This window comes from Pleurodeles waltl, chromosome 6, assembly GCF_031143425.1.
Source record: "Pleurodeles waltl isolate 20211129_DDA chromosome 6, aPleWal1.hap1.20221129, whole genome shotgun sequence".
Taxonomy (NCBI): Eukaryota; Metazoa; Chordata; class Amphibia; order Caudata; family Salamandridae; genus Pleurodeles; species Pleurodeles waltl.
In genome coordinates, this window is record NC_090445.1 from 972,509,652 (window position 1) to 972,528,798 (window position 19,147).

General features: G+C 41.9%; 1 protein-coding gene across 6 annotated transcripts in view; it reads right to left on the bottom strand.

Moving 5' to 3' along the window:
• Nucleotides 1-19,147, bottom strand: part of MYOF (myoferlin) — a 686,313-nt gene that overhangs the window by 225,359 nt on the left and 441,807 nt on the right. For all 6 annotated transcript variants that reach the window (XM_069239822.1, XM_069239820.1, XM_069239821.1 and 3 more), the window contains one exon: nt 6,722-6,861. In XM_069239822.1, the coding sequence (XP_069095923.1) occupies nt 6,722-6,861 (140 nt within the window). The remainder of the gene's footprint in view (nt 1-6,721; nt 6,862-19,147) is intronic.

Here is a 19,147-nt window from a genome sequence, read left to right on the forward strand (position 1 = left end):
AGCAAAAGAAGGTAAAACTAGAGGGAGAGATAGGGAAAGCGGGGGAAATGTGTGTCTGGAGAGTCAGAGCTTTTGAAGACCAGGAGAGGGCAGTGAGAGTGACTGCGGCAGAGGTTGTGGCAATATATTTATAAGTGGACTTTGCCATTCCTGCCTGCTGTGGACTTTCATCTTTGGCAGCAGTAATGTTGATATGGACTAGTATAGAAGTGTAAGTTTTGCAGCAATTAGTGCCAATTACATCTAATGTAAACACATAACTTGTTATAGTACGGAAAATAAATGCAGAACTGTGATTTTGTCAATATTGCCTTAATTTACTCTGAGTTTGAAAGCGCCCCTGTTGAAAATGACAATCTTTTGCATGATCTTCCCCCAGATGTACCTTTTGTTGCTGAACCAGTTTTTGAAGGCCACTGAAGTCTGCGTATTTTGCCCCTGCCAACCAGTAGTAAAGTGCTTGTGCTCTCCTTTTTATCCATGGCATTCACCTCATTGGCACATCTAATTTACTCTAAATCCCTGATATAAGGTACTATGTGCACCCAGTGCATATAAATTAAATACTAGAGGGCTGCAGCACTCATTGTGCCACACCGTAAAGTGGGATTGTGAAGCATTTCTCAAGGGCTGCAACTGCAGCCTGGGTGTTTAGTTTTTAACTGCTATTTCGACCTATTAAAATAAACCTTTTGCCAGACCTAACCCTTCATTGTAATACGTATACGTTACCCTTAAGGTAGGTCCTAAGTGGTCATAGGGCAGGGTGCATGGTACTTAAAAAGTAAGACATATATATTTCTTTTTTGTACATGCCCTGGCAGTGAAAAACCTCTAAAGTCGTTTTTTCACAGTGGCAAGGCTGCCTCTGCCATAAGTTAAAACGGGCTTATACTTTTGCCTTTATTAAGTGTGAAATCCAGTTTGGGAGGAGCCAGAAAAATGGTTCAAGGACTCATTTTAATATACATTTAAAATTCAACCTGATGATTTTAGATTATTATTTTGGAAATTACACTTTTAAAAAGTTGTCATTTTCATGCTTAAAACCAAAAGGCTTTCCAACCAGTGTCCAGCTGTCACCTGACCCCTGATGACTTCCCTGTGGTCCGATGTGTAATGCTCACAGACAGTGGGCAAAGGGCTCTGGGTATGGGGAGGAAGACTCCTCTCTTGACGGGATGGCCTTAGGGCTGTACTCAGCCCCTCCCTGAGCTTCAAAGGATTCTTCCCTTATCAGTGACAGATGACGCTCATACCTAGGTTTGCCTTCCTTTTGTCTCTCTCTAGTTAGGCATTCTCCAACAGCAGGTGGAAAAAGACTTGCCCTTTATCCCGAGGCTCAGAACATTCCTGGACCTGTGAGAAATCAAATCAATGACTGCCCTTCTGTCTGAAGAGCCTGAAGGAAGACTGACTTGCCTTAAACCCAGGACCCCGGTAGTCACCCCAAGGATCAGCTGGCTGATGACCTGTTTGAGCTACAGGGACTCCGCAAGCTTCCAGAGGCCTCTCTGCTTGCAACTGCCCAGCTGACCAGTACCTACTGGACATGCTCTGGACCCTTCTGGTGGTCTATGTTGCAGTGAGTCCTAACGCCCAAGTGGTGGCACCAGGACCTGGAACCTTGGCTGGTGTTAGAGTTTACTTCTCCTGACCCCCAAACTGCAAGAAGTGTAACTTAATAACTTTTTGCCTGGAGAACTGAAGGAGAGCAGTAACATCATCAAAGTTGCAGCCGTTGATACTGAATTCCTAGTCAGCTTCAAGCTACCAGTTTGCAGTGCCGAGGCAAATCCAACTTCCAGAACAATTTCTAGATCCAAACGAATAGGGCTTCATTGGGATAAATGCTTATATATCTTATAGAGCACAGACTTTGGAATTCAGCTGCTGAAACCTTTCCTGCCTTCATCGATAACTGCACCGAAAAACCAACCTACCATCATCTAGCTCTGCTTCAGATCCAGCTTGCTCTGCTGATGACTCATTACCAACCGTTTTCAAGTTCACATATATTCTCAAGTCAGAAGATAAACTTTCCACCTGGATGAATCTGGTCCCTGTATGTGGACCTTAACGCTTGACTTTGACCCAGATTAGCCCAACAAGTTAACCTCTTTTGGTCCTTTTTCCCACTATTTTTAATTTAAACTTGAAAAATTCATATCTTCGGTTCTGCTCATTAAATGTTTGTCATTTTGATGCCATTTTATTTATTCAGGTAGTCCCTCTTTTTCTTAACTGTTTTGGGGAATTTTGTTGTGTTGTGTTTTCACTACATTACTATTTGATTGGTGCATACATACTTTACATATTACCTCTACTTTGTGCCAAGTTATCAGAGGGTTAAACACAGACATGTTTACTGACTTTAGTTATTCTCCCAAACAAGGATTGGGATTATTATTTGAGGTGGGTTCTTACCCGCTATACTTATACTCTAATTTATTACCTCCCCATGCCATAATCAGAGCTAGAATAATTCTAGAAATAGGAGCAGCACATAGAATGTTGGTTCCTATCTACAGAAAATGTTCTGAAGGAATAATCAAATTAGGTACTCACTCTTGCCATACCTTCTCATTGTAATAAGTACTTTTTTATTCTAATATACTTAGCTATTTTAGTTATTGCATATTACGATCTTTCTTTTCGCTGGCACATAATGACTAACCCTTACAAAATTACTGTGAGCACATCCATATGTCAGGTGCCTTAGGATCCTTACCACCCAGCTAACATCATTGTGGCCCATGGGTACCAGCAGATAGAGTTGTTTAGCACAGAACATGTGATAGTGCTCCATTAACCTTTCTTTAACTCTGTGGCGCTTCCCACCACCATGGACTTTTACTTCCACAGACTTTGCAGGGCTGGCTGAGCCAGACTAGTTGAGATTGCCTTTTACAGCATGCAGGACAGTTCTCTGGAACCTCAAAGGAGCTTGGAGGTGTCCACTCCCAATGCTCAAAAAGTACATGTGGGTATTCAATCCTTATTTAACCTAAGATTGCTTCACTTTCCCACTCTGATTGCTACTGCTGCACAGCTTTTCCCATTTGAATAGTATGATGTCCATCTTAAAGTAGTTCCGTCAAATACTATACAATGTTGTAGTTTCCTTTTAGGTCATAAATTCCAGGCATGCCACAGGTTTTGATGGGGCTGGAGGCCAAACATTTAGCAGTTTATTTTATTTGTTTACTGATTTCGCATTCAAGTTGCTACGAGTAATTTTAGGGAACACGTACGCTGAGAAAAGGGAGACTATAGTAGGCGCCGCCTAGTGTTGTCGCATTAGCTGCGCAACAAAGGTCAACCCCAGGACTGTTCTTAATCATGGAAGTATATGTAACAGGGGCACGGGCCTGGGGCAAAGAGCCCGGGTTGTCCTTCCCATGTGACTGTCTGGATACATATGGTCTCCTGACGTTCAGTTTTTGACAACTTGTTCAGTTTTATGTCTTTTGCTTTGCTGAGGGGTTAAGTAAAAGGGCAGATGACCGCTCGTTGTAACTCCCACATGGTAACAAAAGTGTGTGGTGTGTGTGTGTTGGGGTGGGGGGGCACTCTAGCTCCGGGGCCTGGTGTAATGGAGAAAAAAATCTAAATATTTGAGCAATATTGGCATTATCTTATGTAATGAACAACCATGGATCATCTATTATTGTGACACATGTAGCAATGACCCATTTCTGCATTGAGATTTAAAGTTACTATGTAATAGATTTGCAAGTAAAAGAAAGTAGAGCACAACCAGCCGATTATACATCCATGTAATGAAAATATAACGCCCTCTGGCATAACACGAGAGAAGGCGCTAGGAAATACACTTGGAATACATGCTCTTATTTACAAATCTACGAGGATTTTGGTTTTACCTTTTTTCTTAAAAATTATTTTTAAATTAATTTGAAAAAGTGAAACAGCATGACAACCGTACAAGGTAAAAAAAGGGTCTAAATGCCGAAATTTCATTTTTGCACCAAACTGCCTCATATTTCAGGGGATCATGTAGGAAAATGCCTCTGATGGCATGGTTACCCCCTAACATTTTGCCTTTTATTGATGCTAGTTATGATTGAAGTTGTGCTGGGACTCTCCTAACCAGGCCCCAGCACCAGTGTTCTTTCCCTGAACTGTACCTTTGCCTCCACAATTGGCACAGCCCTGGCACACAGATAAGTCCCTTGTACATGGTACCCCTAGTACCAAGGCCCCTGTGGCCAGGGAAGGGGTGCAGCATGTATTATGCCACCCTGGGGACCCCTCACTAAGCACATGCACACTGCCTCACAGCTTGTGCGTGCTGGTGGGGAGAAAAAGACTAAGTTGACATGGCACTCCACTGCTGTGGCATAGGCAAGTCACCCATCTACCAGGCCTTACAGCCCTAAGGCAGGGTGCAGTACACCACAGGTAAGGGCATAGCTGCATGAGCACTATTCCCCTACAGTGTCTAAGCAAATTCTTAGACATTGTAAGTGTAGGGTAGCCATAAAGAGTATATGGCCTGGGAGTATATCAAACATGAACTCCACAGTTCCATAATGGCTATACTGAATACTGGGAAGTTTGGTATCAAACTTCTCAGCACAATAAATCCACACTGATGCCAGTGTGGGATTTATTGAGAAATGCACACAGAGGGCATCTTAGAGATGCCCCCTGTATACCAGTCAAAATACTAGTGTTAGGTTGACCAGTTTCTGCCAGCCTGCCACATCCAGATGGGTTTCTGGCCACATGGGGTGAGTGCCTTTGTCACTCTGTGGCCAGGAACAAAGCCTATACTGGGTGGAGGTGCTTCACACCTCCCCATGCAGGAACTGTAACACCTGGCGGTGAGCCTCAAAGGCTCAAGCTTGGTGTTACAGCACACCAGGGCACTCCAGCTAGTGGAGATGCCTGCCTGCAAGACCGGAGGAGTTAATGAGAAAAACAATGAGTAGTCATCCTCCAGTCATGACAGCCCCTAAGGTGTACTCAGCTGAGGTGACCCCTGCCTTAGGAAATCCCCCATCTTTTATTGGAGGATTCCCCCGATAGGATTAGTGATATGCACCTGAACAGCGACGCATCCAGCAGAACCAGAAACCTCTGAGGACTCAGGGGACTGTCCTGCAACCAAAAGGACCAAGAAACTCCCGTGGGCAGCGGCTCTGTCCAAGAAACAAAGAAACAACCATCTTTTAAAGGGACTCCAGCCTCACTCCGGAAGCATGAGTCCCCAACACTCTGCACCCAACGCCCCTGACTCGTTTCCAGAAGAACCAACACTGCAGAGAGGACCCCCAGGCGACTACCACGAGGTGGACACCCCAAGACGACCTCCCTGCACCCCCACAGCGACTCCTGCAGAAAGAACCCAAAAGGCTCCCCCTGACCGCGACCGCCCAGTAACAAAGTAAGCTGATGCCTGGAAGAAGCACTGCACCCATAGCCCCCAGGCCTGAGAGAACCCAACTACTGGTGCAGGAGTGACCAGCAGGTGGCCCTCATCCTTGCCCAGTTGGTGGCTGGCCTGAGGACCCCCCTGTGCCCTGCCTGCATCGCCAGAGTAACCCCGGGTCTCTCCAATGATTTCTACCTAAAATCCGACACCTACTTCACACACTGCACCCGGCCGCCCCAGTGCCACTGAGGGTTTATTTTGTGTGCTTGTTTATGACCCCCCCAGTGCTCCCAGAGGATGCAGGTGCCAGCAGATTGGAACCAGAGCATCCTATTCTCCATAGGCGCCTATGCTATTTGGGCCCTACTTTGACCTCTGCATCCAACCGGCCCTGTGTTGCTGGTGCTGGGTGTTTGTGGTTAACTTGAACCCCCAATGGTGGGCTGCCTATGCCCCGGAGACTGAACTTGTAAGTGCTTTACTTACCTGAGAAACTTACCAATACTTACCTCCCCTAGGAACTGTTGATTTGCACAGTGTCCACTTTAAAAATAGCTTATTGCCATTTTTGCCAAAACTGTGTACATTTCTGTTTTAATTCAAAGTTTCATATTTACCTATGCCTAGTACCTTACAATTTATGTACTTACTTGAATTCTGAATATTGTGGTTCTAAAATAAAGAAAATAATATTTTTCTATATAAAAACCTATTGGCCTGGAGTTAAGTCTTTGAGTGTGTGTTTACATTTATTGCCTGTGTGTGTACAACAAACGCTTAACACTACCCTCTGATAAGCCTACTGCTCGACCACACTACCACAAAATAGAGCATTAGTATTATCTAATTATGCCACTATCAATCTCTAAGGGGAACCGTTGGACTCTGTGCACACTCTCTCACTTTGAGTTAGTATATACACAGCCAACTTCCTACACATTTACAAATCTACGAGGATCTTGGTTTTATCATTGGTAAAAATGATTTTTAAATTAATTTGAAAAAGCGAAACAGCACGACAACAGTACAAGGTAAAAAAGGGTCTAAATGTCAAAATTTCATTTTTGCACCAAACTGCCTCATATTTCAGAGGATCAATAGTTCACTTTTGCTGCAGGACATTATGGAGTGCACTCCTCACATATAACGTATTAATCATGTATTTTCTTCAACAGCTCAAAGTCATACCTGTCAAACATGTATGAAACATCCAGACTCCAAAGTAACGCTCTGCCAATTTGCGATCAGTAGATTACTTGTACAGCCATCATGTGAAAAAGTCAGGTATTTGTAACCGGAAAATGCTAGCAACAGACTTCTTACCTTGGTAGCCTTCCCAACTGTGGGGTCTTTTCTTCGTTTTCGGACTAATCTTCGTCGTCTGTGTGTATGATACATTTTTTCCGCTGCCACCCAAGACTTCGGCTTATTATCCGGGGGAATAGTTATTCCATATTCCCACCCTACAAAGACAATTGTATGTTAGATTTGTGTACATGCCTCAATATACAGATGTACCATGGCAATGTTGGCATATTCCAGGGGCGTAATTCATACCACTTCAGCCCCTGCATCGCGCAGAGGCGTTTGGGGGGTAACCATTCAGCCCCCCCCTTTAGCCTACAGGCAATGAATATCTGTAAGGGGGAGACATTCTACAGGAGTGTGGGGGGAATCTTTCTGCATCACTACATTGTAATAGTCTTAACGTTTCTGAAACATGCTGGTACCATTGTGTAACAATGCTTGATTTCAAGGTCACCACAATTCTTAGTCTGTTTCTCAGCAAATGTTACTCAAAGATATGGAATTAAACATAGGACCTACAGCTTTATAACGTCAAAGCTTCAAGCCAGAAAAACAAAAAACAGTATTTCCTTTCCAATCTACAGTGCTCTCTCAGTAAACATTTAAAATTTGGGAGGACGTCACAGGAGAGAAATGCAGGACTGTAAAGTTAGCAATGTATGTGAGCTGGAGCACCCCTTTAAGCCCAAATGTCATATCGATTCTTGCACAATTGAGATCACTCAAAGTGTTCCCTTTAAATATATTTCTATGATGGAAACGGACAGAGAGAAACAAATACTTTTATGTGAGGTAAAATGGGGAAGGTGAGAATCAAATACAGTTCATTAAGGGAAACTGGGTCTGAGAGAAACAAATAACGAGCCTTGTGTGAGGAAAACTGGGATGGAGATTCACAAATACCTTTCTGTGAGGGAAACTGGGGACAGTAAGAAAGCGATATCTTCCTGTGACAGAAACTGACAGGGAGATAAAAGTTTATGTGTGAGGGAAACTGAATACACTGAGAAACAAAAGCTTTTGTATGAGGGAAACTGAGCCCAAGAGAAATAAATACATTTCTGGAAGTAAAAACTTGGATGGAGAAACGTAGAATCTGCATGCAAGGGAAACTAGAGACAACGAGAAACAAATACTTTTCTGTGGGGGAGGTGGGATAAACAGAAACAAATGCTATGACCGCACAGCAGGGCAATCAAACTGGTCAATTTAATCACCGTACTGTTTATGCATATACAAGGTCAGGGGCTGGAGCAACGTGCATAAATATTAAAATTAAAATTCATGGCAAGACTGAAATTGTGGTGGTGGGAATTTAGAGGATGAAGAGGTGACCTGGAGATCGAGGTGGGCAGTAGGGGTCTGGTAAAACTTCTCTAATGAATAGTGCCAGATTCCCCCTTTACTAGAGGCCTAAAACCTTACAATATTAATTAACCAACATTTCAGTATGCAATCTTTTTATGGAAGTGGCCAACTCAGAATTCCATAATCTCAGGATACCATGAGTATTACTCCCACTTTCATCAGTTCTGTATATTGAAGGATTGCTTCATATTATGTGCTTTGATATATTTAGACTATGGTAATGTTTTATGCACAGCTATTGAGAAGGCCATCTGATACAGAATCCAGCTGCTGGTATTTAGAAACAGGTCTCTTACTAAGTGCAATACATTTTAAGCCCTTTGCTGCTAGCCCATACCCCCCATGCTAAGCAGGCTTAGGCACCCATAACCTTTTTTTCACATAAGCTATCCATGCCAAATTTGTGTCCTTTTTTCCCCAGCATCCTGGGGATTCTAAAGGTACCCAAGGTCTGCGGATTCCCCTGGAGGGGACTGAGTAAATGGGTAAAATATAGCTGCATTTTGAGTTTTTAGGGAAAAATTGGGAAAAAGTGCTGCAGAAGAAAGCGTCTTTTTTCCCCTGCAAATGGCATTAACAAAGGGTTTGCAATGCTAACATCATCATCTTCCCAGCTTTCAGGAACAGGGAGATGTGATTTTTCAACACAGTTTTGGCATTTTACTGAGACATAGTTAATTTTTTCTTTTTTTGTGCTTTCAACCTCCTTACCGTTAGTGGTAGAAATGGATGTGAAACCAATGGTGGATACCAGAAAGCTATACATTTCTGAAGAGTAAGCCAAATTCTGAATTTAGCAAGTTGTCATTTGTGTATCTCCTTCAAGGTTTTCCTATAGAAAGTAACAGTTGAAAAAAAAAAAAAAAAGCATTTGCAGTGCAATAGGTCTCGCATTTGCTTGAGTTAGAGCTATTGGCATTGTAAGTTCATAACTGGACTTTTCTTGCCACATAAATCGGACAGCCCTACCTCATAATTTGATCTTTTCCTGCCACATAATTCCAGTGGTCCTGCATATAACTAAATCACTTTAATTTACCTTTTCCCTATATCTGCAGCCAAAAACAAAAATGTTGCCATTTAGCATCCTAATTTAACTCTGCCATGCTAAATTTAATAGAATACCACTTTCACCACCCCACCATCAGAGTTGCTGGCTGGCTGGCTAACACAATTCGCGAAAAAAAGACACAAGACAGTCACAGAGGAGAAATAAACTAGAAGGGTCACCCAAACATATCAAGGATGTTCAAATAGTCCTAGCGTAATAAGGATGTTAAGTTGGCCTCAATCAGTCATATTTGCAATAAGGAGAGATTAATAAAACAAATACAATTATCATGTAAACCTAATAAAAACCTTTTATCAGAAATAAACTTTTGACATTAGACTGTAAAACTCAGGATAGCCACTAAAGGACACTACAATGAAAATAGCATTTGCATTGCGTTGTCATGAAACCACATAGTTAGCCCCTAGAGTGCATAACCCACAAGAAAAGAAAATGTCAGAAAATAATACAACATAACCATATATTTAGCCCCTAGAGTGTATAGCGCATTGCACATTTTTAGGGCTAACAGGCCTACTACAATAAAATTACAAAAAAGGTCTTTAAAACACAAACTACTCCCAGCTGTAAAACAAAAATTACAACCATGAGAACATTTAAAAAGACAGTGATTGGTGGAAGGGGTTATCATTTTTGGGTCCCCACTAACTTAGTGTGGAGACCCAGAGATGATGTAGACAGCAAAAGAGCACATTGTGGTGAATGTTGTGAAGGTGGCCCCATTGTCCTAGGACCACCACAGGCTGAGTTATGAGGAAAAATGTTTTGTAAAATTAATGTCCTGAAAAGCATTATGGGGCGGGTTTCCTGCTGAGAATATTGTACTATGTTAATATGCTCAATGTAATGCTTAGGACAGCCCCTAGAGGACACAACAATGAAAATAGCATTTGTAAGAAACATGGCCATGTAACCATATAGTTAGCCCCTAGAAGGTCTAACCACATAAGAGAAAATGGCAGAAAATAATGGTGTAACCATATATTTAGTCCCTAGAGAACATATAGCCTTACACGTTTTCCGAGCTAACAGACCTACTGCAATGATATTACAAACAAGGCCCTTAAAAACACAAACCACTCCCAGCTGCAAAACAAAAGTTCAGGCCATGAAAGAGCTTAAGCACACAGTGAATGGTGGGTTGGGTTATTATTTTGGGGTCCCCACTAACCTAGTGTGGGGACCCAGAGATGATGTAGACAGAAAGAGCATGTTGTCATGAACGTTTTGGTGGTGGGCCCATTGTCCTAGGACCACCACAGGCTGGGTTATGAGCAAAAAAGTTTTTTTTTAAAGTAATGGCCTGCAAAGCATTATGGGGCGAGTTTTCCGAGTTCAGTGAATATTGTAGCATTGGCTCTCCCACTGTGTTGGGAGAGCCACTTTGAGGATTTCTCTGTTTTTTAGGTAAAGCATTTATCAATTACAGGTGTTTTTGTGAAAGCTATGGGGCATGAAGGGGAGAGCCAAAAGAAATGACTCAGATTAGGTTACAGTGTGAACAATGTGACCAGCGCTTCAATACTTCCAATGGAGTTCACACTGCTGTTCTACGCTATTCATGCTGTGAGCGCCATGGAGCACAAAGGGTAGAGATAAAAGAAAACATTGTTTGCTCATGCTGAAGTATATCAACAATCCTGCAATAATCCATGTAACAGGGTCAGTCTGCAAGGCCGTAATAACACAGCCCCAATGCGGGACAAACGTAGAGCATTTAGCAATGACATCAAGGGATTTTTGAAAGGCAAGCCCATGAACGAGTTGGTGATGGGCGTGGTTAAAAGCCTATAGAATACTTACAAGCGGTCGAAAAGCGCTTGCACGCTCGACCTACAAAATGAAATTGAGTTGAAAAAAAAACAGCAGCCATTTATGTCTACATTTTCATTTGTAATTTTTTCAAACTATGGCAGATTTTCAAAGCCAGTACATCGTTATGTCTGCTGGACCCATCTGGTTGTATGGATATTTAGGGCTTGTAAGTTCACCAAGAACCCGAGGTACCCACAGCCAATAACTGAGTTGTGCCTTGCAATGGTTTTTCGTAGTGCACAAGGTATACAGCAATTTATAGGGTAAAATATAAATAGTGAAAAGTAGGTATCAAGAAAACCAATGTATTTCCGAAATGGGCACAAGTTATGTAGTTTAGAAGCAGGGTTTATTTGCACATCTCTGAATTTGTGGGCACCCATAATAGCATGTGAATTAGAGGGTATCTCTCAAAATGATTTTCTTTTTCTACACATTGTCTTACATTTGGAAGGTGCAAATGCAGAGAAACGATTGATAATAACATTTGGTCAACTATCCTGTATTCCCCTAAGTCCTCCTATAAAAATGGTACCTCACTTGTGTGGGCAGGCCTGGTGCCCTTGACAGGAAATTGGCCAAACCACAACATGAATACATTAAATGTTTACTTGCAAACAGCAGTTTTTTGTAAAGTTGGTAGCTGTGGTTTTTGGGCCCTGCCTTCAGCTGGCATGTAGGGAGACTTAGCAAACCTGTCAATTTCTGAAAAAAAGACACCTAGGGAAATCCAGGATGGGGTGACTTGTGTGGTTCTCACCAGGTTCTTTTACCCAGAATCCCTTGCAACCCTCAAACTGACTAAAAAAAATCATTTTCCTCATATTACTGTGATGGAACGTTCTGGAATCCGCACAGAGCCACAATCTTCCTTCCACACAACATTCTCCTACATCTCCTGATGAAAATGGCACCTCACTTGTGTGGGTAGGCCTAGTCCCTGCAACAGGAAATGGTCCAAAAACACAACATGGATACATCAATTGTTTCCACAGAAAACTGACCAGTTTTTGTAAAGTGGGTGGCAGTAGTTTTTAGTCTCTAGCTCAGCCAGCACCTAGGGAAACCTAGCAAACCTGTCCATTTCTTAAAACTAGACACCCAGGGAAATCCAGGGAGGGGTGACTTGCACGGATCCCATGAGTTTTGTTTTACCCACAGTGCCCTCCGCACCTCAAACTTTGCCTGAAATCATGCATTTTCCTTACATTTCTCTGATGGAAACTTCCAGAATCTGCAGGAATCCACAAACTTCCTTCCTACCACCAAGCATTGATCCACCTGTGCCAATAAACATGCTGCACCACTGGTGTGGCTAGGCCTAGTGCTCTTTGTGTCCTTTTTAACAGTGGCTTAAAGTCAGTTGTAGAATGGATGAATAACAACTGTCTTAAGCTTAATTCAGAAAAAAACTAAGATTCTTTTTTGTTTTTTGGGCACCAAGCACATTCCTGGTTTTCACAACTCATGGCTGGCAGAGCTCGGGGTCCCACTCTGCCCGCACAGACTTAAGAAAATTGGACGTTAAATGTGATCTCAACCTTTTATTTGAACCCCAAATTAATCCAATTTCAGTGTGCTGTTTTGCAATGCTTGGTCTTTTAAAAAGGATGCTACAGTTAGTGCCTGAAGACACTCACAAGAACACAAAGCTTCAACCTCATTCTCCTGAAAGGACAAAAGGAGCTGCGTGTTGTAAGCATAAGACCACATGTATGCCCCATGATTCCATTAGCTTTGCTAAAGGGTTCGAATAAATATTAAAAAGGGTGGGTCTCAGCCCCGAACACGGCGAAACACTACACTCTTAGTATGGAGGAAGATGTGTAAGGGGGAGAGAAAAATTGATTGTGTCCTATTTTCATAAAGGATTCAAGGCAGCACAAGACTTGTCCTCGGGGATTCCAATCCTACTGAGCCTATTTAGCAGAATAGAATGCAAAACTCTGCCAAACACTGAGCACAGATCAAATAAATCAATAATGAGGAGGAGAGTCGGTCAGGACTTTCCTTAATGAACTCAGTCACTTCAAGTAAAGCTGATTCAGTGCTGAACCCTGACCAGAATCCAGGCAGAGTCATGAAGCAGATGGTAAGAATCTAATAAACGGGAGAATTGTCTATTTATTAACTTCACCAGCAGTTTAGCCACTAACAGCAGGAATGAGATAGGTCTAAAGTTACTTACTACCTTTAGTAATTAGCATTTTTTTTAAATAAGGGAGTCAGAAGAGCCTCTTTCCAACTCATTTGTACAAATGCAAGTACCAGTGAACAACTGATCAGTCTATTCACAATGAGGTCCACAAGAGTGGAGGCAATGTCTTTTTAAATATCTGGAGGGCACTGATTTAAAGGGTAACCTATTTTAAATTTAGATAATTTCGCAGGGGAGTCTTCCAGGGATATGTAATTAACACAAGCATGAATTGCTGTATGCCTTATTCCTACAGCTTTGACAAAGGGATTTAATTGGTGATACCAATGAACCAGGGAACATAGTGTTAAAAGTTGTGTTCAGTGTGAATCCAGGGAGGATTGTGGTAGCAAGTGAATCTACAGCATTGCACATTATGACTAGATGCTTACAGCTTAAGTAATATTTTCTGTTTGTAGCATGTCTGGCTTTAGATACACATGCTTTGTATGGACTATAAAGCAGTTTCCTCCCAGCAGTGGCTTGTGGAGGAATGACAAGAGAGGTTCGAAAAAAGGGCCTTAGCAATTCTGGCTAACCATAGCATGTTGAAGAGCTAATATGTCCACACAATAATGCTTTGAAATGTGTGTGGTGTTGAGCATGTAGCTGCATTGCAGATATTAGTAATTGGGATGTAGCCAAATAAAGCTATGGTGACGCCCTTTGTGTACAGTTTGGCCTTGGGGCTCAGGGACTACACATTTAGTCTTGTCATAACAAATGTGTATGCATTTGACAAAGGACCATGAGACGCCTTCCTTGGAAATAGTGTGAAACTTCTTGGATTGAGAAGAAGCAAAAAAAGCAGCTAAAATCTATGGAAAGACTTAGTACTGCCTATATAATACGTGCCAACTTAACATCTAAACTATGTAAAACTCTTTCCATTACTTACAGAATCAGGTTGTAAAGTGTATACGGGCAGCTCAATAGTTTGGGTAATGCGAAAAGGTGAGTCAAATGTAGGTAAGAACTTTGGATTGGTTTTAAGTTTTAAGGAAAACATTTTCCTTTTGTAACTCAATGAATGGTTCTTGAATAAGAAGTTGTAACTCGCTGAACCCTAATTGAAGAAAAGTCACATCCCACAAAAGGAAGTGTTAAGTTGCAGGTATGGAGGGGCTCAAAAGGCAGCCCAATGAGCTTTACGAGAAACATATTAAGGTTAAAACTGGTGCTGGAGATGTCCTTGGGGGCATCACTCTTTCGTCACTCCATGAATGCCTTGACCAGAGCAATCCAAAAGATGGTTTTGCTTTCACTTTCCTGATGTGACTAAAGAGCCTAACTGTAGCCATATAAAGGTTATGCTAAACCTGCCCTCTTAAGGTATGAAAGACAGCAAATGATATTCTGAACCTTGAACTTGGAGGGGTCTATTTGCATGGAGATGCAGTGTTAGAAAAGTATTTTCCACCTGGCTGCATAGCATGTATGTGTAGTGGCTATATGCCTCATGCATGGTCATCATACACTCATCCTGGAGGTTTAGGTAGCTATACTCTAAGACCTCAGGTGTTCGGTGTCAGATAGCTAGGTTGAGCTACCTGGGGTCTGGGCGCCTAATTTAGCTGTGTTGCTGTGTGAGAAGGTCAGGCCAGATTAGTAAGTTAGTACTGATGGACATATCCAAGAGCATTTAGTACCAGTGCTTCTGGCCTATGTTGGGGGTGACCAGGATGAGGGTCACGGAAGCCTGCCTCTTTTACCTCACTACCTATGTTAGTCGCGCAAAAGGAGGAAATGTGTAGGCAAATATCCCTGATTAGTTAATCCAAAGTTGATTGGCTATGGATTGCAGATGTGAATACCTAGAGGTGAAATCTGGGTAATTACTGGGGTGACTAAAGATAGATGTCTATGGTTCCCCAGTGCTAGAAGTACCTGGGGAGGGTTTGTAGGTGGGATTTCACTTGTGGACTTGCTGTGCCCTGCTTAATGTATCTGAAAAGTTGTTGTCCACCCCCAGAATGTGTTTCCCCAGGAGATGGATCTTTTAGCGGATTGCCCAGTGGCCTCCACTACCAGAAACTTGGTAAAGGACTCTTGAGCTGCTTATGACCCTGAATGGCAGTACTTTGAACTGGTAGTGTTGGCTCCTTACTACAAGCAAACTGTATTGATGATGGAACGATAAGGATGTGGAAAGTAGGCACCCTTCACTCTTGTGAGTATTTCACATTGTTATAACAAATTTGAAGCAAACTTGGATACGTGTGTTCCCTTGTGACGATTTCTGTGTACTTAACATAAGAGTCTTTTATTAATCCAGACTCTTGAGATGAGGCATTAACATTTTCCTTAAAAGTTTGGATGAAATAATGAAAAATAAATAAAAGGTCACCGGTGACACACAACACCATTTAACTTGTGTGTTACCAACATTGTTTTTTTTTTTTTTTGCGGTGATACACACGCCTCTTTAAGAGTTCTATTCAGCATCTCAAGGTGTGCAGTCTTTTCTTTGACACTTAAGAGGATAATGAAAAAATGATAAAGGGGAAATCAATAGATCTAATGCCAAAGAAACAATTTAAAGTGCTATCCCGTTACTAAGTCCCTGTTCCTCAAATTGAAGTAAAGACTTCAAATGGGAAGACGAACATAAACAAATAGTTCACAATATAAGAAAAGATTCAGCTTTAAGCACATTTGGCAGCCAAAAGAAGAACCTTTTAACAACTGATGCCATGAACTCAGGATTGGGAGCTATGCTGCCTCAAAAAAATGGAAGAGAAGAGAAAATAATAGCCATTGCCTCTAGATGTCTTACTGAAGGTGAGAAAAATTATTCAGTGATAGAGAAGGAAGCTTTAGCTTGCTATTGGTCACTAAAACATCTCAAATTCTGTTTATGGGGCAACAAGATTACTGTCCGCACTAACCATAAGCCATTGACATACATGTTTTCTGTCAAGGGAGCCAAACATAGCACACCTCATATTGCTAAATGGATACTTGGTCTAGAAAATTACTGTTTCAAATTAGAATACGTACCAGAAGAAGAAAATAAAATTGCAGAATATCTTTTAAGAACACCCATAGAACAATCAGTATAGGAAGAGTTACTGGATACTCCCATATGATCTATTTCTACACCTGCATTAACTGAAAAGGAATGGAATGAGGGGTTGGAGACATATTTAACTCTCAAGCAGATAAAGGAGCACATTTTAGAAGGTTGGCCTGAGAAATGTAGTGAACCCAAGGAGGAATTAAGAGACTACTAGGAGGTGAGACATGAGTTACAAGTTCATGAAGGGAAAATTTGCCATAATGGGAGAGTAATTACATCTGAAAACTTGAAAAACAGACTTCTGGAATTATCTCATGAAGGTCAGTTAGATAGAAGTATAACTAAAAACACATTAAGAGAGAAATTTTGGTTTCTTAGAATGGACTCAGTGGTTGAACAGAAAATAAAAGATTGTATAAGTTGTGTTTGCAATGACAAAAGTAAGAGTACAAAGAGCTTCCTTACCCCCCATAGAAGTACCTCATGCTGTGGAGCAAACTAGCCATTGACATTATAGTGCCTTTGGATGGTGCTGGGTCTTATAAAACATTTATGTTAGTTCTAGTCGACTATACATTGCATTGGATTTGCACTAAGTTAGTACATCACATCACCACAGAAGTACTGACTGAATTCTTGAAGGATTCTTTCAGTAATGAAGGTATACATAATACAATCGTAACAAATAATGGTGTCCAATTAATTTCCCCCAAAAAATAAAAGGTTTCCTACAAATGATGAATATCAAGCATCAGAGGACAGCACTTTACTGTCCTAAGGCCAATGGCCTTGTAGAAAGTTAATTGCACGATAAAGGAGCATATACAGTTAGCCATAGTTATTGGGAAAGAAGTAGAAAAATCCCTATGTGAATGCTTGTGGTCATATCACATCTCACTTAACTAAGGGTATTTCTCCTTTTGTAGCAGTAAAGAGCAGAGGACCAAGCACAAAAATGATCTCTGTCTGGTTAGGAGGAGGTAAGAGAGTTAAGGTAGACTCTACCAAGGTCCAACAAAAGATATACCAGCGCCAAAATAAATACATGAAATGAAATGACAACAAGCAGGAGGCAAAAGTTCGGAAATTTGAAGTGGGAGATTGGGTAAGAATGATCATCATGATCAAACCAAGTATTATCCTCCACGTCAGATAATTAAAACTTATAAAAATGTTGTACAATTTGACAATGGACAAATCTGGCGTAATGACAATCTTGCCAAAAATACTGAATGTATAAAATGAATTCCCTGTTCTGTAACTTCTTCCCTCAGGACTTAATTGTTATAAAATTGAATAATTGTTGATTGTTATAGGGGTGAGGTGGGTTATCATTAGCCCTGGGTGGAGAGAAAGGAGTCTGGCTTCGTGGAATTCCATTGGGTGGAAAAAAAACTCAGTGGAATTCCACGAAGCCAGAGTTCTGTGCCCTGCAGAGTCCTCCTGAATGCGCCCATCTCAAAAGCGCTACGCAGGGTTAGGCCTGCAGCCCAATTATGGGCTGCACTGCGCAAGCGCAGACTGTCTGCACTTGCACTGTGCAGCCCATACTGGGCGCAGAGTGCACCGGGTGAGCTTCACAGGTGGGGCTAGCGGAGTTTATGAGATAACTCAGCAGGGAGTTCCAAAAACTCTGTTAGTTCTGACGGTGGAGCGGAGCTCCCCGCACACCACCAATTATAATTAGTAAATATTTTCTCATGTATTATGCTTTTACAGTCCCTTGCATTTTTATATAAGCAAATCTTATTTGAAATCTTCCTTACTCCCCTATTTTTGTATTGGTATATTCCATTTGAAGTTCACCTTCGAATATTTAGATGTTAAGGTTCTATGACACATCTGAGGAGAGAGAGGATGGTTGTATAAAGTAATCTCCTGACTTGTGCAATATTTAATTCTTATTTATAAAAGGTCTCCCTGACCACAAAGGACACCTGGGTCTGAGAAGGAATGGACTAACATCAAAACATTCTGGTGGAGGTGGACAGAGTGGGGAATAAGGCTGTGTGGGAGATGGAGCAGGGGGTGAGTGGGTGTAGGAGCCTCTGGGCGGAGGGCTTGTGGGCTTGTCTTTAGACCTTTTAGGCACCTGATACAAAACATGCCTTAAATGTAAGTTCCACCTTGAAAGGCAATTTCCATTTCTTAAGAATTGGAGGCAGTGGTTTATGATTTTCCGGGAAGCAGCTTTGCAGAAGTGTTCCCAGTCACTGGGAGTATGAGCAGCTTCTTCTGCCTGGCACCTAGTTCCTCAACCAGTCTAACAAGGATGGGTGCCTGGCTCTCCGACCTCAGCATCCACTTGGTGATCTGTTTGGGATGAGCTCACTGCATTGCTTTCAGCTCTGAAGGGGGAACTTCAATGCCCTTTAAGTGAGAGAAGACCAAACAGTGATGAGGCTCGATATATTTGTCCAGAGCAAGCTCAACTCCAAAGCCTTTTCTGGGTGGCAACTTGAGTCCGAGAGTCGCACTGGACCAGAGGCTCAAGCATTTGTGGCCTGCTCGGCTTCATGTCTGACTACTGTGGAAGCAGTGCTCTGTCTCTGTGTCAAGGCTTCTTCCCATGGCTTGACACCTGGGTAGTACTTATGGCCCTCAGAGTCCTCTTTATGCCAGCCCCATTAGTATAAACCCTGAAGGTACAATCCCTTGATCTTATCTGAGTTGTCCACTGGGGCGTAGTCTACCTGGACGTCAAGGTAATTGATTATGGTCAGCTGGATAGTTGAGTACTAGATGGAAGACCTGCACACAGTGATTCTGTTCCAGTCAGTCTTGAGGAGTAGAACAGTTCCATGACAAATTTGTTAATCTATCAGTCAATGGAGAACATGTTCAAACCTGATAGCACATTGTGGACTAACTAAAGAGCCACACATCATTCCATGATTCTAGGCTCCCTCAAAGAAATACAAGTTGTAATGATCAGATACTAGAATCATGCAAAGAATGTAGCTAAAGTTG